Source organism: Artemia sp. Qi Xiang Cuo, chromosome 8 (assembly GCF_049724085.1).
Source record: "Artemia sp. Qi Xiang Cuo chromosome 8, ASM4972408v1, whole genome shotgun sequence".
Classification (NCBI taxonomy): Eukaryota; Metazoa; Arthropoda; class Branchiopoda; order Anostraca; family Artemiidae; genus Artemia; species Artemia sp. Qi Xiang Cuo.
Genome location: NC_142801.1, coordinates 77,186,622 through 77,212,492, shown reverse-complemented (window position 1 = coordinate 77,212,492; position 25,871 = coordinate 77,186,622). Strand labels below are relative to the sequence as shown.

The following is a 25,871-nucleotide window of genomic DNA, read 5'->3' as shown; positions in this document are numbered from 1 at the left end:
ACAAGAAGCGTATAGATATTAGGATGCATTATTTTCCCTCTTTTCGGATTTATTATAAAGATCAAATTTTAATAATTATTTTAAATTATTTATTCCTTTATCATCTGTGGGTGTTAGATCATGAGTCCATTTCTTACTGAATAGATGAATATTTTGTTAAAGTAAATTGATAATCAATTAATGAGGTCTAGTGAGTACCGCATGCAGCAAGGGAGGACCCTATGAGTGTCTTATTTTTTTTTTAATGTGTTTCCTCAAAGAGGCGAAGAAAATTACCCCTAATTGGGTTTTTCTCCATTCTTTGTTACTTTGATAGTGATTGTGCCAAGAATGCGAAGGTTTATATTTATAATATTTTATTAGCATGTTTCGGAAGATCCATGGAGATTTTTAATGTGGGCTATATATTTTCACATTAGAGGGGGGGGGGGGATAAAGTAAAGTGAAGCACTGTTAGGGATGATATAACTATGCATTTAGGCATTTTAAAAGTAGTTTTCAGAATTTGATAATTAATCCTTCAGAATTGATCCTTCTGATTACTAAACCACAGCTAAAACTTTAGGCTATTACTAATAGTAAGCTACTTCAATTAGGAAAAAAAAACTCCCAAGGATGAGTGAAGGATTTTTTTTTGCAAAATTCTAGATGAGTAGCTTTTCCTCCTCAAACTGATTACAGATTTTTCTGAATTCTATATTATATGCTATGATACATCAGGATTCAGCAAACGTATAAGGCCTAGAACTCTTTCCTTGGTATAATTCTTGTCCATGCCTTTTTCTGAAAACAAAAAGGAATGGAAGTGGTTTTTGTCTAGAGAGTCTGTTAATTTTTATATAAGATTATTTATAAATATAATATAGAACTATTTAAAATACAATAATATATATATATATATATATATATATATATATATATATATATATATATATATATATATATATATATATATATATATATATATATAATATAGAACTGAAAGTAATTTGTTTCAAGTCACTTGATGTATCCAATAAACGAAATACCGTATAGCTTTCGTTCGACAAAATTGACCTAAAATTTTATAAGAAAAATATGAAATCTTAATTCGAACGCTATGAGAAAATTTCAATGGAAACACATAAGAATACTTTTTCTAGAAATGGAACTGACAATCCTTATATTTTGTCATGCGTCTGGAAAAATAAATTCAATTAGATAGCTACAGTTAATCAATATTATAAGGTCTAAAGAGAAAAATACAAATGGACGCCAGTCCATCTGAATTCTTAAAATAGCAGCATAGTTTTGAGTTTTTTTTTTTTTTTATGACGGAATTGATTGCGGCGATTAATCTAAATTCAACACATCGTGCAGGTTCCAATTATAGACTACTTCGAAGAAAAAACTTACATCTTTCTGATGTAATTCTTGGCAGATAAAGTATCTATGCCTTTCTAGTTAAACAACTATTGCTAATATGTTATTGGCAAATAAATTTAAAGAGAGTAAATACTAAGTAAGTTGGTTTCGTTTGCAGTTCAATGAAATTGGATTGAATCAACAGTGGCAAATTATTTTGTCACGAAATCTTCACAACACCTTTTTACTGTTGATTCAATTCTAATTTAAAGAAAGCATAAAGCGAATTTGTCGACGAATTTAATTTATGCAATTTAGCAAAAAAGCAAACTTTCAAGAAAAGGCAGAGCTTCATTCTCTGACAAATTCTGTTACTTTCTTTGTTGTATGAGACTTCAAATTGTTAAGGTATAAAACATAAAAAGCGTTAGATAGGAAAGAATAAGTTGGTAGTGAAGGGGTCGCATTGATCCAAATGGTAGGACAGACCTAGGTCTTCATCACAGTACTTTCATATTTCTTTCCAACTCTGGAAGTACATTCGAAATGATTGGCATTCTAGCCTGAAATGGTTTGAAACAAATATTACACCGCATAGATGTAAATTGGGAATGAACATTTCCAATTCTAAAAAATTTTCTAACTTAGTAGAATACTGAAGCACCAAACAATAAATCCGAGAAATCTTTATACATTAACACATTATAATAATTAACTATCCAATCTACAAACTACAAAAAATTAAAATATTCTCACATTTCAATTATGATAGTTCCTTCAACCTACTAGCATAATGAAGGTTTACGTAATTAGCATAAGACAGAAATTTTCACATTTTCCAAATATGTTGCTTAATCTTTGTCATCGCGTGACACACTCTTTTCTCTCTTAAGATTGTGACGAGCATCTTAAATGTTTTGTTTTTTATCGTAAAACTGAGAGCGAATATTAAAGCTTTGAATTTTGGCAAATTCGACGATAATTTCCATTTGCTCAAAAAAACATTAGAAAAATTACAATTATTATAAAATTTTAAAAATAAAGCTTAATAAATTTAGTGCTAAAAGCTGGTCGTATGACACATTAAACATCAATAAAAAAAGAAATACAGAAGAGCTACTTTTAATGACAGCCATACAGGCTGAGTATTTCTCTAACGAGTCCTAGTTGACAACAAATATTTTTTTTTTTTGTAGAATGTTTTTTTCACATGGATGCTGTAAAGTCCTTTTATTTGAAATTCCTAGTTATTAATTACAAAACTGCCCTCCCTTCTCGACTGTTCCGTCGATATCGTGCTGACCTTAGTTTTTTTTGCAGCCTGACAATGGTGTAAGGGCACTTCTTCATTCAAGTTTTCTTCTTTTCATTTTTCCATTTCCTTTCTAACATCAATAAAAGTAACAGTTTATCATTCTTAAGATTCTTCCATTGCCCCAAAAAATTTGGAGTTATTTATTATTAATTTTTGTTTCTATTTCTTCTTTTGTTCCCCTATTTTACTATTGATGTTTTTTAGTTAGAATCTCGCCCCCCCCTCCTATTTTTAACAAAAAATCTATTTATACTTCCACAATTGCTAAGCACTAACTCAAAATAATTTTGTTGTTGTTATGATTCTAAATTAAAACCGTCCTCTCAGTATCTGAAATGCAGTGGACTTTAAAAATGCCAAAGGTAGATAATTACAAAAGAACTGACAAATCAGGTTTGATCAAAAAAGACACAATCAAGGTTATACACCAATAAGATCAAAGATGAACTCTGCTTCACTTTTTGGTCATGGTTTTGAGATAAACCAAAGCATTAAGAGCAGCAGCTTCTTCCGCGCCACTGACAGATTCACCAGTGCCGTAGCACACTGCCACAGGAGCAAACAAAGACAGAAGTAGCAAACACTGATATTGACCTAAAATGGAAATAAAACTATTAGAAGAGGAATTTATTCTTACTTAACTAAAAATATTAGTATATCCTCAGGAGTGTAGGGAGGAGACTAGCTCAAACGAAAAAATCATATAACAATCGTTGTCTTTTTGATAATATGATAGTAATTAAAGACGCTATCTATAGTTGCCCCCCCCCCCAAACAGAGCACCAGCTAACAGATAGTTGATGCACAACATTGTAATTGTGAATTCTAATTTGGAAATTCGAAAATAATACGCTAATATTGGTAAAAGAAAAATATTGTCATTTTCCCGGTTCACCTCAATTTTACTGCGTTTCGGGAACCAAGCGAAAATTCGACCAGACCAATGCAAAAGTTTTGAGAGGTAGCTAGAGCGACGATTCATATTAGATAATTTATATCTTCCCGTGAAAAACCGAAATCGGAAAATATCGACATTCACCGATGTATGTCCAAAATTCTTTTTTTCTCCTTGGATTTAGTCAGCTTTGCCAGTCAGCTTTTTGGAAATACCAACTCTTTTAAAGAATTAAAGACGAATTTACAATAAAACAGAATTACAATTTCTGTTTTAGTCTCGTTGAAAGACAGACCGATTTTCTTATTTGAGCTTCTCAACGCCACAAAACTCTCTTCAAAAAGGCAAAAAATAATGATTTAAATATAAAATATCGTCAGCATATTTTCAATAAAGACAGATCTTGACCAAGATACAGAAAGCTTCGTTTAACCACATACTGAGACTCAACTATGCTGTCATTGTAAAGAATGGGCGAAGAGATAGCTCATCGACCAATCCCTTTTCGAACTGGGATAACAGTAGAAGAAGTTTTTATCCCACTCGGTAGACTAATCTTAATCTTCACTTCGAGTTTCAGATACAAATTACGGAAAGTAAGAACTCCCGACTTGTCAAGACCGCGGTTATATGCGCTTAACAGCAGTTAGCTATGAAGATCGGAGTCGAACACTCAACTTAAATCTAAACCTACAATAACAAGAGATTCATCAATTCGATCACATTCCAGAAGGATATTACACATAACATGATGCACATGATTTCTACTGCTGCCCTTTTGAACCCAAACTGGTTGCTGGGCGTGTAACAAACTCGGTTTATCTCATCAATAACTAGTATTTTAACAACTTTAAAGAGAACCGAAGCAAAAGTAATTGGCCTATGCGAACTGTACTTAGATGGGTCTTTCCCTTTTTTGATAACTGGAATGATGATACCGATATCAAAAGAATCGGGGACTAAGCAACACGAGAATATCATTGATTAAATTACAGTTAAGTCATCTATTGACAAAAGACAAGCATCGGGCTGCCATTCATCACATGCAAACCACAAATATAATCAACAGAGTTTGAACATTTTTTTTTCACTTTACTAATGGCATCACAGACACTGAAGAAGGTAACTAAAAAAGCCTGTTCAAGCTGGGGCTCAGGTGCACAAAACTTGGAAGTGCAGTAGTCAGTCCACTCTTCCCCTGAAGGACCTAAATGGGGAGGGTTGGAATGCTTAATGCCTCTGTTATTTTTCACAAATTTCCAAACCAGGGAAGGGTTGATTTTGGTTCGAGCGCTATTTTCTTTTATAATACAAGCCCAGTGCTGAGCTAAATATTTTGCAAATTTGCATTTCATGTACAATCTAATTTTGCTCACTGTGCCCACTTTAGGCCTATCATTGTCACAGAACAGCTGAAACCAAAACTGCAGCCGACGACAGGCTTCACTATGATCGGGTTTTTCACATTTTTATAGTAGGTACAGCCACCGTTGCTGCCACTCTCAACTTGGGTACAATTTCATAAGTATTCAGTGATAACTGCTTGTCAGCCTTACCTAAGCTCGAGCTAGTCTGCTATAGGAGGTAAAGAACTTTAATTTTTGACCATATATTATCACATACTAAATGGTAGGTAGAACTTTCTCCCACTCCTGTTTCCAAACCCAGCGGTAATGATTGTTAAGAGGGGTACTACGATTACTTGAATCAACACGGAACGTATTCGATACGAGTAAATGATCAGAAACACTGATTGTACTGTTAACACGAGAAGAGGGGTGAATTGCATTCTGTTTCGTCGAAAGGAAAATTTAAGATTGGATGTAGACCCACTGTTATGCACATATGTAAATGCCGGGTCACTGTTAATGTCCCTGAAATGAACAAAGAAGGATCTCTGTTAGTGATTAATATCACTAGTGATTAGTGATCAATATCACTAAGATTACATTATATCCCCTGCAACGATAACAATGAGGCCTTGTTTCTGCACTTCTGACACAGCATTTGCAAGCTTACTACAAGCTATGCTGAACATCCGCTCCAAGTACAAATCTCGGTTTTGTCATAGAAGTAAAAAACACAACGACGTCTTAGAGTTGAACCGACATAAAGAAATCAGAGGACAAAATTCGTTTGGGCATAAGCTCGCAACGCATAAATAGAGCAACACAACCAGAGGGTCTTCCTCACCCACTCTACAGTCCTTACGCACCAAAGACTTCAACACAACCATCAAGTTGCAGCAGGGCTAGTCCTTCTTTCGATAAGAAATGCTCCTGTAGACAAAGCACGTCCTTATCCACCATGACCTGACACAAAAAAAAATCTTTTTGATTGACCAGAATCAAAATAGTGATTCTTAGAGAACGACTCATTTATACATATATTAGATATAATTCAGATTAAATATAATATGTAGATTTAAAATTATTTTTATCCACATACACGTCATTTCAACAGCTCTATAAACATAAGTTTGAAAACAAGGCACACTTCAAAAGAATCTGGAATTTGATTCCTGATGTACGAAACATATTACGTTTAATGTAACACGCCCAAAGTTAATAGTATATGAAAATGCACAACATTTTAAAGTAAGAGAAAATAATCCTCAAAAAGGGCGTGATCTTGACGAAAAATCAAATTATGAAAAAGTGATCAAATTGTACATCTCTGTGGACTTATGGAAGAGTTCAGCCATCTGTGTAAGAAACCCAGGAAATCTTGCCATTTTTCCAGGGAAGAATAATCAGAGATACGTGCTCATTTTTCTTTTTTTTTGCCCAGAGAAATCCGTCGTATAGAACCACTGGATCTATTTTAAGTTATTTTCAACAGCAGTCCCGGTTAGGCAACGGAAATCCCACCATAAAGTGCCGTTTTCGGCCTTTTGTAGCAAAATATAACATTTCTTGCCCAAAAAGGAGCAACATCAAAGTAATATGTAATAAATAAAGGCTTATCATTTAAAACTACTTAAACCCAAGTTTTTGATAACAGATTGCTGTGTGATACCTCCAGACGAGTCTCATCCCAGAGTGGGAAGACATATACGCAGGCTCACACGAGGGAAGATTGGAGGCTACTCACCGACGCCCTGTGTGCCTCCAGAGGCACTGGAGGAACTAAGGTCTAAGGTAACGTGTGGCGGGGCCCTTCCCCCTGAGGAAACAATTGGGAAGCTTCAATTAACTGAGTGAATTAATTGATCAACAAAACATAAAATATCATGCCCAAAGAGGAGCAATATAATACTATCAAAGGAAATGTGTAATAAATACCAGCTTATCATTTAAAACTATCTGGAAATCTTGTATAAAACCACAAGCATTTCTGATAACAAATTGCTGCGTGGTGGGACACTTCCCCCTTAAAGATATATCCAGTCCATACAGAATGGCTAATATCATTAGAAGCAACAATTGGAAAGCTTCAATTAAATGAGTGAAATTATCTGATACTTTTTTCCCCACTTCAGTGCAGTATTGTTTAGTTTGCACACCATTTAAAAACGAAAACAGTGGATCTGTGGAGGAGGAGAAGGGGATGCTTCATGTGCATTCCGGGTCACAACTTTCAAATTGGATAAAAGATTTTCTATTTTATACTTGAGGGAGGGATTTACCCCCTGGCATCCCATCATTTGAAGGAATACATTGATGCTAAACTTTAAGAATAGGGACTGAGAAGGCGGCAATTACCCTTTTGTTGCAGACAGAATTTTAGCTTAAAACCGAGATTATATTCACGGCTTACAGGCAGAACGAAGGAAGGAAGGCAGAAGATACATCTCAAAAATTGATCTGATTAACTCCCACCCTCTTAAAAATGGGAAAAGTACAACCCAAAAGTTCATTTTTTTGGAATTTCTGACAAAAATGCCAGAATACGAAACAGCCATATGATTTAAGGCCGTGATTCCCAACGTGGGGCGTACGCCCCACCGGTGGGGCTTGGTGGGTCATGGGCGGGATGTGCACCTGTCATTTGACTATACTTTAGAGCCTTAGTAAAAAATAAAAACACTTTTCACGTGAATGACGTCACATTCAAATGCTTTTAAAGAGCGAAAAAGATACATGATAGTATTGCAATGACGACATATGTGATAAAAGATGCTGCATTCAGAAAATATTTTTTAATTAGTATAAAATATGCCTAAAGACCCCAAAAGAATATACCATATCCCATAAACTAAGAATATACCATAAACTGACCCAAAAGAATATACCAAGTTAATGACCTTTTAAGATTCTTTCAGGTGAATACACGTAAAATTTTGAATAAGAAAGTTTAAATGTCACGAGGGGACATCAGCATTTTAGAAATGCCTAGGTGGAGGCATGGCCCAGAATCGGTTAGGAACCACTGATATAAGGTATGGAACAGTGTCTGGGTTGGATCCCGTACAGAATCCAGCAGGCAGTAATATCCACCCCCCCCCAGACCCAGAAATCAGTTTCGCCGCCAGAAAAGGGCGATTGATTTCAGCATTTTTGATTGATTACGTGCTCTTTTAACTGTATACGATCATTCATTTCTTATGACGAAGTCAAAAAAGCCAACAAAAGAAAAACTGCAAAAATAATGCTCTTTAATAGCTTATTCACGGAACTGAGTAGACTGACTACGCGGATTAAAAGGAGAATATTTGCATGACTTTCTGCAATAATTAGGAAAGAATTATTTCACGTGACGATATCTCTGGGAGGGTTATCGAGACCCATATTCTATAATTCCTCACTCGTTTTTGCTAACATTTTAGGACAAATTGCGAAATTTCATGGTCACTTGAATACCACTGTAATTAACAATCATCAAGAGACACAAGGAAGGGTAGCAGCCAATCCATAAAGCATCCAATGAAGTATGTTTTCAAGAGAGATAAAAACATGCGTAAATCTAAAAATGGAAAGAAGTTAAAAGAAATAATATTCCACAAGCATTCCATTTGCAAATTTGAAAAAGGATGGCAAGGAAGAGCTAGGAATGTACTAATATTGAAGGAGGGGGTCAGACCTCGGGGAGGGGGGGGGGGAGGTCCACTCGAAATTCTATTTTTTTTAATTTTTTTAGCTTTTCTTTTTCAAATTATCAAATAAAAGATTTTTACTTTTGCCAGAGACTTAAATAAACAGAATTCATAAACAGATTAGGGCCATGAATAGTGCTTAAGAGTTCCATATACTCCCATCCCAATGAAAATGAGTAGAAAGATTTTGAAGAGAATAGACTATTATCTAGTCTTTTTCGCAATTAAGAAAACAAAAGCACATATCACCATAAAGACACCAAATTACCCAAACATACTTGATTTATTTTCCGACTTGGCATATTATTTGAAATGTATTGTGGAGACAATTTAAGACCCTAGCTAGCTTAGAACAGCTCTCATAACATGAAATTCACATCAGACGAAATTATAAGCTATTAGTTACCTATTAGACATTATAGATAGTAGAATAGTGTAGGATAATAGAATATTTTGTATATATAGTGGGATAGTAAGATATATTATAAGATAATAAATATTTTTAGAAGCACTAACCAGAAAAGGCTTTTTCCTCGATTTCCATATAGTTGTAATCAAATTTCTGCTCTCCGGCCACGTTTTTCAATAGCTCTTTATAACTGATTTTCTTATCTCCAATGCTTAGGGACTGAAAAAAAATAATTGCTAGTAGAATCACCCAATTTAGAATATACATTTCAGAAGATCTAAATAAGCCTTGAAGATTGAATAGGAAATGTTTAGGCTTTATCTAAAAGGAGCCTAATCATGGGCAATCAAACGGACTTCACCTGCAGCACTATATAAACTGATCATTATTTGATTTAAATTAACAAAATCTATAGATAATTAATTTATATTTAACAATATTTATACTTAAAGCTTATTACTTACAATTATATTAATAGTATATTAATACTTGAAATAATCATCGCATTTGACAGTCTTTCAAAGGCATTGAAGGTGTTCATATTCCAGATCCCTTTTAATTCATCAGGCTTGTGCACCAGAGATGCTGAGCAACACCGTGCAATACTGGATTCAGAGTCTCAACTTCAAAAAGGAGAAACAAACTCTTTTAAAACCTTTGACTAAAGTTGATTCCTTTTATAGGACCCACTAGACTCCTTACAGGTCAAGTGATCTAATTAGTTTTTTGCAATGTAATTTGTGTTCACCTGTTTTTACAGAAACACTTTACAAACGGGTTTAACCGATTACATAAAGATTATGTACCAAGTCTTAAGTGATCGGTTTCATACTGATGTATATTCTTAGTCCTAAAGAGTAGATAAGGCCCGGAAAATGACTCGAGAATACTACAAGGACTATTTTGCAATAGTTTTCCCGATTTCCCTTTTACCGAGAAATATATAACTTGATTAAGCGTTGGTTCCAGCGATTGCTTCTGGAGGATGGTAGTGACTCCAGGCATTTTTTAAAGATATGCTCACTCTTGACAAACCATTGGAATTAAAAGTAGGATGAAGAGCTCATATAGCAAGATTCACGTATAAAAAAAAGAAAATCTCGACTCTTTCGATTTAAGTATCTTTTGAAAATTTATTCCAAGTATGAAAACATCATTGGATAAAATAATTGTCGATATCTTTAACAGATAGGCCACATGATTGTGGAAAAGGAGAGCTAAAAATCGTAACATGTATGGTTCTGAAAAAGGATGCACCAGTAGGTAAAAACCGGAAATATAAAAACTGAATGACACAAAAAGCAGAAAATAATTTACGCAGAGCTTTACGGTTATATTCCACTCTATTGCCAACAATCTTTAAGTGTTGAATACAGTATCAGATCCTCTTGATCCTGTAGATAGACATTTTTCCAAGCTTACAGAATTTCCGTCGAACCACCCTAGGAAGGGTTTTTTGCTTTAATGCTAGTTTGCTTATTTCTTTTTTTGCTGTTTTATTATAATTTTTATATTGTCTTTATTTGTATGATTCACTTAAAGAGGTTTGCCACCTCTGGAGTTGCTTACTTTTTCGAAATATATTGTCTACCCGTGTTTTTAGTTTGTACGCATTTGCTCCTATTTTGTATGCGGGTCTTTTTCCTCTTTTGTTTTCTCTTTGTTTTACTCCATCGCCATGCCTTGTATTTTTGATGGGTTATAAAATACATTCATTCTACTAAGAGGATCTGATTTCCAACAAAAAAATATTGTTCATGATATAACTGTTAAAGCGTTATTTTCCAAAAAATATTTTTAATGATATATGACGTCCAAAAATTGTAATAATTTTTAGACTCTCGTTACAAATTGCTTTTTTTTATGTCCGTATTAACTAAAAATACGGGTTTCAAACAGAAATTACATCAGTTACAAGAACGAAATGTAGCTACAATACGCTACTACAAACTAGCTACTACGTGGCTACAACGTACTACGTGAATTCAAAGGTGGCTACTTTTCGAAACGTACTACGATCTCAAGGCAGTGTAAGGTCACTTGAGGCAAAGGCTCTGCCAAAACTATACACATGTTTTTAAAGAACAAAAACCTTTGAGACAAGGTGGCGTTCTGATAAATACATTCTTTACATTATTCAACGCTTGACGATCTTGCAGTAGTTTTTGTGCATTTGCTTTACCCTTTCTTTATTGAAAGCAATCGTAACTTAATTCGTGTTTGTCATTTCCAATACTGCATGGTTCGTCATCACTTATCATGCTCTTACCGGGACGGGAAAATAATCGCTCACTTTGGTACTATGGCTGTTTTCTACCATCATCAACGTGAACTTACCACTGATCACTGCCTACGGCTGGGCCAACATTATCCGGTTGTTTAGTATTTTTTTTTTCTTTCTATTTAATTGCTAATTTTGCTCTTATGGATGTTAAGTCATTGTCAAATGAAACTCAGAGAGGAAAGAAAATAACAGAATGAAAAATAACATACAAAAAGGTGAAAAAACGAGGATTTTGTCTGCCAGTGGCGAACCATGAAGAAGAAGAAATAAGCAAATATTCCGACAAGAACCTCCGCCGAGTCGTCCTCAGCGCTAAACAAAAAAGGAAGAAAAGAAAAAGAAACGATTTTCGTTGGTTTCTTCTTCTTCTTGTTTCTCTTTCTTTTTCTTCTTCTTCTTTTTCTTTTCTTTCTTTTTTGTTTAGCACTGAGGACGACTCACCGGAGGTCCTTGTCGAAATATTTGCTTATTTCTTCTTCATGGTTCGCCACTGGCTGACAAAATCCTCGTTTTTTCACCTTTTTGTTTTTATTTTTCATTTTGTTATTTTCTTTCCTCTCTGAGTTTCATTTGTCATGTATAGCCAGTGTGGTCTAAAAATGTATTTATGTCATTGTCATGTCATTAATTTGCAATATTTGCAGAGTATTTTTCTTTTATTTTCTCTTTATTTTACTCAACCGTTTTCAAAATTATAAGTGAATTATACATAAATATGTGTTGCAAAAATGCTTTGAGCACAATTATTAGTATTACCATATAGCGGACAGAGGCATACAAAAAAACATAAATACATACTTGCAAAGATTCAATCATTTCTCCAGTAGCATTCTTCATAGCACGATGGAACTGCGATATCTTTAAATGACCGTCAGCCGATTTGTGAGATTTTGATGCCGAATGGCGATCAAATATTTTATTTGCAACCTGAAAGATAAATCGTTGCAATTATTCATATAAATAAACAATTACAAAAATAGCCTATTCTACTGACAAGCATGAGCACAACAATTTGGGAGCACTTCCCAAAATTCCACACCGAATTTTGGTGATTAACGTAAATTTACAAACAAAATTTAGTGGAATGCTATTTACTAGGCCAAGAATCCAAGAAAAATAGGAAATGCAAAACAACAGCGAAATTACTTATCAGGACTGTATCTAGAACTATGAGGAGGTAGGGTATATTGCCAGAAAAGGAGGTAAGTATATGCATGATTTGGTATTAGTATACCCTGCAGTTAGGTCTACTAAAAAAGAAACACAATGAAATTTTGAGAACAACTTTAAAAAACATAAAATACTTATATCATTCCTAAAAGCACTTTACTTTATGCAACCTCCCACCTTTTCAAGCACATCGTTCCTACAAAATGACTTCCAGAATGCGTGAATGTTTTATTGGTGGTATTATTAAATTGTAAGACACCGTTTCAGCTCTTTAGCAGCAACTGAAAGTGCTTTATCTCCATCTTCTTTCTTTACACGACCATTCAAATATTCAGATATTTTATTTATCTCATCACCTTTAGAAGAACCAGAGAGAGCCTCGTATTCCGTAACCTTTTCCTTGGCAGCCTGGAAATATCAAATTATTTATAAAGAATAACAAATACCCCCAATTGCAGATCTAGTCCTACACCAATTTGACTTCAGCACTGACCGGGTGGGTAGTCTTTTCACTAAACTTCTGTCAACCTAATATGCAAATATATAGCCCAAATGGCTAAGGCATGTTTTTGACAGTCTGGTGAAAAACACCAAATAACATTCCACACCGAATTTCCGTGAAAACAAATTTTGGTAAAAACATCGGCTACGACAAAATTAATATATTCTAAGACAAGGGCGTCAAAAGTACTTCGCGATTAGAGGAAACGGTGAAGACATAACATTTCACATGGTTTCAGACCTTTTTTTATTTTTCGATAGAAAGACCAAATTTTTTTTCTTCCAAATCTAGGGAGATATTGAATTGCATTTTTTTTAAATTGCCAAATTCTTATGCTTCCAAACAGGGGCGTCACTTCAGAAGATGGTCCTTAAAAATGATCCTTAAGGACACACAGGTCCTTAAAATGATTCGCAGGTCCTTAAGGGCACAAATGTCTTTAAAACGATTCAAAGGTCTTTAAGGACACACAGGTCCTTAAAATGATTCACAGGTTCTTAAGGACACACAGGTCCTTAAAATGATTCGTCAGCTATTTATTAGCATATGAAGGACAAAGAAGAAGGGAGTGGTAACTGCATTTTAGTGGCCTCCCAATTCCGGCAGATCAATTTGTCACGGAACTATTTCGTAGCATCGCTGAATTTGTATTGTCAGATCACCATTGAATTTGTAACATTGACGAAAAAGATCTACGAGACTAATAAAAAGAAAAGTTACCGTAAAAGTCCTCTACCAAATAGGTCTATAATGATAGACTTTGTCTTTATCTACTAACATCAATCATACCGATAGAAGCAATAAAAAAGAAATTTAAAGATTTTGTGGGAAGCTCAAATAAACCTCCGCTTCGTTCGTTTCGTCTAATCTTCTTGCATTCACTCCAAACAACGCAAGGACAATTTCGGCAAGATTAAAGCTATTTTTTTGAATAGAGATCTGGCTAAGCCTCTAGACTAAATAGATTAAAATATTTTTTAGAAACAAGTTTCAAGACGAGATTACGCAAAATAACTTGTAAGCTAACAAGATTATAATTAAACTGAAAGTCTCAGTTGGATAGCACTTGTAATTTTCACAGGAATTTCGTTTCTAACTTCGCTACATTCTTATAATCTTTGAAGTGAGGTAATAGTTTTCAATTGCATGACCGAAAGCAGGGCCAGATAAAGAGCGATTGGAACGATTGGGCCCAATCGGGCCCCGCGTTTGAAAGGCTTGAAAAGGCGCACTGCCTTCACAATGAATTTTTTTTCGAATTGTGAAATATTCTTAACAATTCTAGTAACCGTTGCTTTTGGACAGAGATCATCTTCCAGACCAAAACCAAAAAAAAACTATATGATATCAATAATAAATCAGGATAGATTCATTAGTTTAGCAGCTACGTCAATTGATAGTGAGGACTCGAGGAAATTACATTTTCAATTAGTTTTGGAAGAATTTACAGAACAAAAACTTAGAAATATGTAAATTCATGTATTCATATTCGGTAAGTTCCAAAAGGCATTTTCAGCAGCTTGATAATATCTAGAGGACAAAAACATGATTAATGCAAGCTCAAAAAGAACAAACTGGACCATCGAATGAGACAATACCAAGAGAAAGACCTGAGAAATATAGATGTACGGGTGAAAATGAACATCCTAGACCATCAAAAATAACAAGACCAATCCTTGCAGCTAAGGTAAAGGGAATTTAAAAAATGCCTGAAGTAATGATAAACATAAATGAATAACACATAAATATGTAGTTAGAATATTTACGAAAACGACAATTACAACGAGTTAAAATTTAAGGGACAGCAAGAACTTTAACGACTCAAAATGAAAGTGAAGAAAAAAAAAAAAAAAAAAAAAAAAAAAAAAAAAGCGGTTACAAGACATGCGATAATGAGAATTAGAACGAATCAAGAATGAAAATTAAGAACAAAGTAATATATGGTTAAAAGATATACGACAGCGAGAACGAAGAAATATGCAATTAGAAGATAAGCGGTAGCGAGAATTACAAGCAACAGCGGGAATCAGAGTGTCAAAAATGAAAGTGAAGAACAAAGAACTGTGCTGTTAGAAGACAAGCGACAGTGAGAATCAGAACGAGACAAAAATAAAAGTGAAGAAGAAAGAAATACGATGTTAGGAGAACAACGCCAACAAACAGTGGGGCAAAAACCCAGTAAAAACCTAAGAAAATCCGTCGACTACACAAGCGTTAATTACAAGTCATTCGAGCCCTTCGAATTTGTATGTATTCACTGAAGAGTCCTCCATTTTCCCGATGAAAAAGTACCCAACAAAGGTGATTTATTTGGAGGTTGTTACCTGCTTGGTCAAACTGCATTGCCACCTTCACAATTTCCAAATGAATTGGTTTGGCTTATTATAGATCGTCACTTGGTCTCTTAAGAGTTCCATCAACAAATACTACTACTACTAACAACTCACCGCAGCACCAAGCCGCCTGAGGCCAACACAGCTACGCACGCTCCTCCTCCACCCTAATCTATTCAAAGCCTCCCTTTTTACACCCGCCCACGAAGTTCCCATTTCCTTTAAAGCTTTCTTTATGATGTCCTCCCACCCCACACGGGGACAACCTGCTTTCCGTTTAGCCCTAGATGGTTGGCCGAAAAGAACAATCTTCGGCAATCTGTCATCCTTCATCCGCACAACATGCCCTAACCACCTCAACCTTTCTTTCATTATATAGCTAGAGAGCGGTATTGAACCACATTTTTCGTATAGCCTATTGTTTGAAATACGGTCAGTCAGCCGGGTACCCAGAACAATCCTTAAGCAATTTCTCTGGAAAACATCTAGCAAATCTTCATCCGCTTTTCGGAGCGTCCATGTTTCAGAGCCATATTTGACCACTGTCATCACTGTAGCTTCTAATATTCTAATCTTGGTTTGCAGACTTATCTTCCAATTCTTCCAGACTTTTCTTAATTGTGAAAAAATACCCTGAGCCTTGGCAATTCTACTTTTAACATCTTCACTGCTCCCACCATCTTTACTAATAATACTACCAAGGTAAGTGAAGCTGCTCACCTGATCAATCTTTTCATTACCCAACGTCACCTTTTCATCTTCACTTATTCCTAGCCTTAGTGACAGTCTTCCTAACATTAATTTTCAAACCAGTACTAGCACCCTGAACTCGCAAAACCTCTAAAACTTCATTCATTTTGCTCACACTTTCATCTAGGATGCTTAAATCATCGGCATAATAAGTCCAGGAGACTTTTCTCCCCATTTGATTCCGTGGTCTCCCATTGCCTTTCCTGTGCTCCTTAAGACAAAGTCCATCAAAATAATCCATATAAATGGGGATAGAACATAACCCTGTTTAACTCCTGATTTAATACAAAACCAGCTGCTAACCTCATTTCCTACCCAGCAGTGTTATTCTCGTACATAGCACTAATCACTTTAATGTATTTTCTGGTATACCATACAAGGATAAAACCTTTGCTAAAGCTCTTCTATCAACAGAATGTAACGCCTGCTCGCAATATATAAAACTGAGGACCAAAGGTGTTTGACAGCTTAGGCACTTCTCAATTATTAGCCTAAGAGTGAAAATTTGGTCGACACATCCTCTACCTTTTATAAAACCGCACTGTTCTTCTCTTAAGACTTTGTCTACGGCGTCTCTCAGTCTAAAAGGTATCATATTACTAGGCAATTTGCTACCTACAGAGACCAGACTAATGCCTCAATAATTACCACACTCACTTTTATCACCTTTCTTATAAAGTGGCTTAATTAAGGTTTTCCTAAAAGCGTTAGGTACTTCCCCTTTTTCAAAAATCATATTCATAATCTTCAGTAACTTATTTTTAACCTCAAAGCCACCATGTTAAAGAAACTCATTTACCATCCTATCAGCACCTAGAGCTCTATTATTCTTTAATCCATTTAGCCCTGTTGCTAATTCCTCCTCACAAAGCAAATCTTCCTTCACATTCATGGCATCACAAACTTTTCCAGTTCCCTCTATATCTTTTCCTGCAATTCTATCTCGGTTAAGCAAGTTCTCAAAATGTTCGGCCCATCTCGCTTTAGCTTTTTCCTTATCGCTAATTGCCACCCCATTCCTATCTTTAACTGGGACAAGTCCGGATTGACTACTACCTCTCAATTTGTTAACGTGCCCATCAACAAATTGTATTTGTCCATCAACAAATACAAAACTTGAACTCAAGTTTTGCTTTTCTTCATTCATCGTAAGCGATGATCGAACCATAAAGAATCGTAATCTTTTCATCTTCAAAGTAGCGGGACGAATTTACCACAAAATCCATTTAGCGACACATCCACGGTAGACTCCTGAAGGTGATTTTGAACCACCTTCATATGGCCAAAGGTACTTTTTAGACCCCGATGAAGCTGTTAAAGAAAGCCTTGCACATCTTTTAGATTATGGGATTTCTTGTAACCCAAAGGATCTCTTGGAAGAAATATTGCGATACACAAACAACTATGGTAAAGGATAGATGAATGCGCGAGAAGTGGAGGATGATTTAAAGCAAGCTTTTACAGCTGTTGGTCTTCCGGTACTAAAAACACACACACACACATATCTATATATATATATATATATATATATATATATATATATATACCGGAAGCCGGGTGGCGAAGCACGCGGCAGGCTTCTATATATAGATTCTTACTGTCGCTTGTCTTCTAAACAGAGACAATTTGAGCATTTTCTTGATGTCATGATGTCCAAATGGACTTTAAATCAGATTTTCTGCCTTTGTAAAATTACATTTTTTTTAATTGGACCTTCAACTTTTACCTCGGCTTGTTTTTGTCATTATGAAAGACATATCGCCGAACCTTTGTTTCTTTTAATTGTTCAGGTGGTGCGAAAAAACTTAATTTTCTTCCAATGATTTGTTTAGTCCAGGTTTTTGATTTTACAAGGTATAGATGGCGTTGACGACCACCTTTGTTTCTTTTAATCGTTCAAGTGGTGGGACAAAAACTTCTTCTTTTGCCTTGGCTTGTCTTTTGTCATTACGAAAGACATATCGCCGAACCTTTGTTTATTTTAATTGTTCAGATGGAGGGACAAAAACTTCTTTTTCTTCCAACCATTTATCCAGTCCATATTTTTGATTTTTAAAGGTATGGTAGGTATTAAAGACCTTATCCATGTCAAAATCCACAACCCAATCATCATTACTATCATTTTAAATTTGTTTGGTTCGTTACACCTCGGCTTATCTTTCACCATTACAAAATACATATCGATTTACATATCGCCGAACCTTTGTTTTTTTCTTTTAAACAAAGGTATGGTAGGCATTGATGACCTAATCCATGTCAAAATCCAAAACCCAATCACCATCGCTATCATTTCCAATTTTGACAAGTTTTTATTCTCGCTGTCCACGTTGATTTTCGTTGACTCGCTGCTCTTCATTTTTATTTTTGACTCGATCACTTGTTCGGTGTCGTATGTCTTCTAACCATATGTCTTTGCTCTTCACTTTCGCTTTTAACACGCTCTAATTGTCGTTTTCCATATCTTCCAACCGCCCGGGTCTTTGCTCTCCATTTTCATTTTTGACACGTTTTCAGATTTTGATTACTCCAGACAATTTAGCAATAGCCTTTGCTTTAGCTGTCCGTATTTGTGTTGTTACAATTGATGGTCCAGGCTGTCGAATTTAAACATGTTTCACGTTTGATTGTTCAGGCGTTGTTTCCAAAGTATCATCATTCATACTATCTGCAACCGCAAATTTTCGTTTTTGGAGCCTTCCAACAAACATTATATTATATAAATAACTGTTGTATTGGAAACTCAACAATGCTATACATGACACCACATAAGAAAATATGATATATTTTCATCATATGCCATATATGGCATATGATGCTATATATGATGTCATAAGAAATGATTATATGATGTACTAACATAGTACATGACGTCATTTGCAAAAACCAAAATTAAGGCTCTTAACGAATTTTCTCGGACTTCTGACCTAACTGACCGATATTAACGGGCCGATGAGATTTCCTCAGGTAATCTTTGCTTGCCCAGTACTTGGGGAAGGAGCCACCAGCTAAGTCTGACCATGGTGGAGAGAGCAGCACAAGTGAGTCAAATGACGTCAAAGTATATTTGTTGTCAATATACACCCAGTGCACAATGTTTTAAATGTATGGTGACTTCAAGAACTTGCATCCGCTACCGAAACAACTAAAACGAATACAATCAACGATAAGTTTCTGTTTAATGAATGTACACTTACGTGGGTGAAAGATCCAAGATCCAATGGGTTAAAACCATGATATCCATTCAGGGACTCAGCTAAGGGGGAGATGGGGTGTTTTAAGGTGGGAAAGGGGCCGTTCCAATGTGTCACCACCACTTGTAAGCACCTTGGAAAATTTACCTTGGAAATTTAGCTTGTGTATCCACATTAGTCGGTATACTGGATGATTTTGTCAATGCATTCTTTAAATCTATCCTCCAAACTTAAAACCCTAGCTGCATCCCTATATCCAGTGTCCCTACCATGGATTCGTTAGTAAGAGACCCTATGATATGAATGTAAATTAAAGTTTTCATATTAATATGTGGATAATTAAAATAGAAATTCCCGCTATTGAAACTTGGGTTTTGAATAATCAATTTCAATAAATATCTTAAGCTTCTTTCAATCAGATTTTCGCGTATTTGTGTTTATGTAACTAAACCCACTTTTTTAATTGACTTTTTTTTCTTACTTGTCATTGCACAATTATCCGCCATTTTGTTTGTGTCCTCAGAAGCTGCAGATCAGAAAAGGTAAAGAAAATCAAATCATTCTTGTAAATGGCCTAATTTTTGGAATCCACAGTGACTTATCGAGGCTGTTTTTTGATGTGCAATAGACCAGGAAGAAACATGTGAGTATAAATATGGGCAGAGAATGAGGGGGTTTAAACTTTCAGGTAAGGTTTTTTTTCGGAGGGGAATTTATCGGCAAATTATATCGGTAAGCTACCGATATATCGGTATCGGACCCCAAAACGCCATATCCGTCGGCCCTAATATATCTATATATATATATATATATACATATGCTGAATTTGAATTTTACTTAAAAAATTAATGAATAGACAAGGCCCCGCAAAAACTTCCAATCGGGCCCCACAACTTGCCGATCTGAGCCTGACCAAAAGGCATTTTCCTTCAAGAGACTTGTAACTAGACAAAGAAACCCATAAGAGGTAAAATTCAGGTTCGTGTCAGAGAGAGAAAAAACAACAGACAAAACCATCTAACGTTTAGATCCTAAAGCCAATTATGAAAACGTAAATGATAATCTTAGACGTATTTGTTTCATAAAACTCTTTCGTTTTCACTCTACCCCGAGTCGAAAATAGAAATACCCACTTTAGCAAAAGAGAACAATACATATTTAATTACTATACTTTCTACACATGCACAATTATTTTAAAACAAACAAACAACAGTTTGGAAACAAAAACAAAAAAACCTGCCGAATTTCGTTTTGAATTGTTCTAGATCTACAAGGTAACACGGTGTTGTCAGTGGCACTAGTAGTTTTTTTTCACGAGTTAAGACAAGATATTTTTATTTCAAAAAATGACTATCACAAGCCCTGAAGGACCGAATTCACATTTCGGGGTCATATAATAAAAAAAAACATAGAAATAGCACAACAACTAAAAAACTGGCTAAACAATGCCAAAAACAACAATATCAGAAAGGCAAAGCCATTCATTAGTCTAAAAAACAAAAAATGTCAAATGTAAGAAAGTTAAAAAGGCATAAACTAAAACAAAACCAAAAAAAAATGAGATAAAATAGTGTTAAAAAGGTTTAAAAGATAGTATATAAAAAGGGGAGGGAACGGAAGAACCAAACGGACACAAGCATGGGTATCATCAGTACAAAAATAATTGGCCTTTTTTAGAAGGAGTGAATATGGTACCAAAGTTTCTTTAAAAATTATTCTAAGGGCTCTTTTTCGAATAGATTCAATTTTATCTGATTCATCACGGGAGATGCCAGGATGCCAAACCGGACAAGCATATTCAAGATGCGGGTGGACAAAGGAAGCATAAATCCTTAAAGAATGGGATGGGGGGACGTTAAATTTATTCAAGAGCTTAAGGAGAGACATGGATGCATTAGCTCTACGGACAATATCTTTCACATGGATATCCCACTTTAAATTATAGAAAATTGTAATACCAAGTGATTTAAAGGAAGACACAGAAATATCTTGGGGGATAGGGTCAAGGAAGGCAGGAGTAGATTTCAAGAAATTTATTGTCATTATATTTGATTTAGTGGAATTTACTTTCATGTTTAGGTTCTTAGCTTCATCCAAAATGTGGTTTAGAATTTCAAGGGGGTCACTTTTAATATTCCTGTGGCATACTTCGAGGATCGACAAGTCATCCACGTATTTCCAACTTTGGGGGAAGTCCTTACCAATATCGTTAATCATAACTAGAAATAAAACTGGTCTCAATAAGGTTCCTTGAGGAATTCCACAATATATAGGAAGGGGGTTAGAGAAAATATTTTTGTATTTTACAACTTGAGATCTATTTGAAAGAAACGATATAACAATATTTACTAAGAGAGAGTCAATTTCAAAGTCAACCAGTAGTAAACGAATTAGGGTGGTGTAGTCAACCAGGTCAAAAGCTTTTTGGAAATCAACCAAGACAAGGTTCAGCCAAACGTTTGTTTCTCAAGGTTACTTACGATGGTATGTATTAAGTGGACAAGGTAATGGGTGGTGGAAGTTTTCTTTAAGTTACCAAACTGCCGGGTGTCAATACGCGGACAAATTTTATCCCTAATCCAGTCACAGAGGAAACCTTCATAAAGTTTGGAAAAAACAGAAGTGAGTGTAATGGGGCGAATGTCGGTGAAAGTCAGACTGGTGCATTTTTTTGGGACAGGTGTTATAAAACCTTGTTTCCAGCAACTTGGAAATTTGCCAAATTTTGTGATATGGTTGAAAATATTTGATAAAGGCTCAGCAATTTTGTCCGAAAAGGCTTTAATTAAGTCAACTGGGATGTCCAAGGGACAAATACTTGATTTTCTAAGCTTAAGAATTTTATTTATAATATCAGAGGGAGAAATAAAGGGGAAGGAAGTATTGGGAGGAATAGTTGCACTTGAGCCAGTGAAAGGGGGGAGACTTTGCACGATGGAAGCAAGGTACAAGTTCAAATCGTCGGCAGTCTTATTAGGGGATTCAGGGAGATGAAAATCGATTTCGGAAGGACTTTTTCCGCATATTTCTTTAATTTTTCTGTACCATTGCTTTTGCTTGTTAGAATACAAATCTTTGACTTTACTATTATAATAATTAGAAGCTGCTTTTCTTAATTTTTTCTTTAGGAACTTCCTTAGACTATTAGCCTCAGTAATACGACCTGCTTTGATAAAATTGATTTTTTTTTCTTATAAGTTTTTTAAAAGACTCAGTAACATAAGGCTTATCTGTAGAACACGTTTAAAAATTTTTCTTATGGAAGTGGAATTCATAGTTAGAAAGTGTCTATTTTCTTTGGACTGAAGTTTACACGACCCCATTTTTCATGTACCAATTTAGACTCAACATCATTTTTTAGTCCTCAGTTAGCACCAGTCATTCCTTCAGCTTTTACAGACCCCTCTAAGCAAAAGTCATTAGAAAAAAAGACCCCCCCCCCAAAAAAAAAAAATTCAAAAAACGGGTAAAAGACAAGAAGCCCCCCCCCCCCCAATAAAAAACAAAAGAAGGTCAATATTTTTGCCTGTATCAAAGAATGTCTCTTCAGTTTAGACGAGAACAAAAAGAATGGGAACAAGAAAGCAACACAAATTTAGAAAAGTAAAAACAAAATTTATGAAAAGTACAAAGAATAAAACAGACCTAAGTACAACGGTTATTCCAACCAATCATTATAGTCACATTATAGTCACAGTCTTCATTTAGCCTTGAATGTGATAACACCTTTTTTGGATTTTATCAACTTGAAACTCGGTAGGATCCTAAATTAATTCAGTGACCGGAGTTAATTGTGCAACCATTCTGTCATGACATTTCATACGGATTAAAAATGTTGTAATCTACTGACCTAGTTTATGGACATTTATTTATACTTTACAAAAATAGATTTGTGCTGATTTCAATTTTGAGCAACCATAAGTGACAAGCAGAAGAGGGGCAGTAAACCCGAGGCAAGTGCCATTGTGCCTGCCGGGAGAGTCTCCCTTAAATTGCCGGAATGAGATAACGGGGGCTGCCACTTCCCTTGTCTTTTGGGGTGATAGTTTTTTTTTTTTTTTCTTCAAGCCAATGATGTCTCCAAAAGTGTGCCCAAAATGTGAACGTTGTTTGGGGAAAGGCACGCTGTTGCAATGCACTAAGTGTTCCAATTTGTTTCATCCCTCTTGTTCAGGGATCACCGTTTCCGATAGAAAGAATACTCCTAACTGGATCTGTTCTATTTGCAAAGCCGCTACCGAATTTTCTAGTGACCCAATAGAGAGTGAGCACCCAAATTCTTCAATAAATATGCTGACGCCACTGAATGCCGTAACCCCTGCGTCTCAAGACCCTCTCTTGGCTGTTAGCCAGGAAGCACCTGTGATTAACGATTCGACTGATAATCATTGCCCAAATGAACAGGTAAAGCGGAATAATTTTGCCTGCGATGATTCTTCTGATTCATTCTGTGATTTTTCAAAAACCTTCGTAATTGCAGATGGGATTTCTCATGTAATTGTGAACTCTGCCCTGTTTTTTATTTGCGATGCATTTGCGAATGGTATTCCAGAAACGGAGCTTATTGAAACTGTGGCGAACTTTTACAGCCTTGAGGCTTTGGTGAATGCGAAAAATCTGCTTTGGAAATTTTCTGGAATTCCGATAAAGAGAGTAATGAGACGTGGCAACGCTGCGGAACTTGCTACAGCAAAAGATATTATGAAGATGGTCACGGATCTTGACCAGAAAGGTTTCAAATGGCCTGTATTAGTGCCTCGCTCATTCAGAGACTGCCCTTTATTAAAATCTGATTCCAATGTACGTTTGGATCGACTTGTTAGTGATTATGGCAGAAAGCTGGAGAAATCCATTACTTCTCTTGAAAGAATTGAACAAGACTTACAGTCCTCGCTGTCGAAGTGTTCAGCCAACTTGGGCTCCCCCTCCCCTCCCCTTTAAATTCACCTGATTGGCCTCCCCTCCCCATCAGCTCTGATTCAGTAGAGACTATTACTATCGCTAATCCGCCAGCCTCGTTACGTGACCCTGTTTCCAGGAAAAATGAATTGGACAAATTCGGCTCGGGCTGTATCAAGCAAATAAAAAAGACCAATGATTTGATTTTTATCACTGTGGCGGCTGAATCTGGGAAAAAGTTTTCTTGTGATCTAAAGGATTCCTTCCCTGATTGTCTTATCAATACTAAAAAGCCTAAGTTTTTCGGAATAATCCGTGGTGTGGATATCGAGTTCGACATTGAAGCTCTAGCAGCCACTTTGCCTGGGATTCTGGAGTTCAGGCGCCTTGGAATGTCGAGAACAGTAAAGGTGTCGTTTGAGTCCGAAGCATTTTTAAAATATTATATCGTCCATGGGATTAAGTTCGGTTACGAGCTCTACAAAGTTGAGAAAGACAAGGTGCTTCCAAAACGATGTTTCGCATGTCAAAGTCCCTCTCACACCGAAAAAAACTGTGATTCTTCTACTCTGAAGTGTGCTCGTTGCAGTGGAAATCATAGATCAACGAAGAATACTCCATGTACTAACCCCATTTGTTGTGCAAATTGCAACTCAACTAACCACCCGTCTTACAGTTTCAGTTGCCCTGCTATGAAAAAGCTTTTTAAATGAATATTGGTTCTACGATTACGTCCTTTAATTCGAATGGAGTCATTGGCAAATTTGTAGTGCTGAATGAATTTGTTTCTGAAAATAGTTCAATACTATGTTTGCAAGAGCATCATTTGTTGGACCATTCTTTGAATATGTTAAGTTCCCTTTCAAGTCTACATGATATATTTACCGTTCCTGCGAGGCCTACCGGAGGCCGCCCTGCGGGTGGCATTGCTACATTTGTTCCTAAAGAATTTAGTGCTATTTTATCTTGTGCTGATGAGTCTTTTCTTGCCTGCAAACTTTTTGATTGTGTTTTGGTCAATTGCTATTTGCCTACTGACTATCATGTTGATTCGTCTTTTGAAGCCTTTACGTCAGCTTGCCATAGACTTAGTAGCTTTATTGCCCTATTAGATTCGAGTTTACGTATTTTTATTTTTGGTGATTTTAACTGTGATCTTGATAGTGTAAATGAACGTAGCACAATTTTATTTTCGTCTTTACCAAATTTTAATATCTGCCGTAAGACACTTGATTTTACTTATTCTCATTGGAGTGGGAGTACGAGTAATATTGACCATGTACTTTTTAATTTTTCCCCATCTATTATTGTAAAAGTTATCCCGGATTTCCCGATAAGTGATCATTTACCTATTCAGTTTTTGACATCGTTTTCTGTAATTCATGATTCTGTTTCTGCTTCTAATTTTATTCCAATTCGCCCTAATTATTTTGAGAGAATTATCTGGGATGAAAAACTGATTCCGGCTTACCAAGATAAAGTTGATTCTTTAGCTCGAAAAGTAGTTGTACCTGATATTCTGAAGTGTCATAAAGATAACATAGAGCTTGAGCTTAATTGCATATATCTTCAGTTATTACATTGCTTAAAATATGGTGCTAAAGAAACTTTTGGTGTTAAAAAGTGTAAACCCAATGTTGAAAAACCTTTTTGGTCGTCAAATCCGTTTCTTGTACATGCTAATCATGAATCTAAATTAGCTTTTAGACATTGGAAAAATAGTGGAAAACCGCGTGATCTTCAT

The 25,871-nt window shown here is 35.6% G+C and overlaps 1 protein-coding gene across 2 annotated transcripts in view; it reads right to left on the bottom strand.

Moving 5' to 3' along the window:
• Positions 1-991: 991 nt before the first annotated feature.
• loqs (double-stranded RNA-binding domain-containing protein loquacious) overlaps positions 992-25,871 on the bottom strand; it is a 69,800-nt gene continuing 44,920 nt past the window's right edge. For both annotated transcript variants that reach the window (XM_089093757.1, XM_089093756.1), the window contains exons 6-8: positions 12,081-12,209; positions 9,106-9,217; positions 992-3,253 (exon numbers count right to left, since the gene is read on the bottom strand). In XM_089093757.1, the coding sequence (XP_088949883.1) occupies positions 3,114-3,253; positions 9,106-9,217; positions 12,081-12,209 (381 nt within the window). In that variant the 3' untranslated portion in view covers positions 992-3,113. The remainder of the gene's footprint in view (positions 3,254-9,105; positions 9,218-12,080; positions 12,210-25,871) is intronic.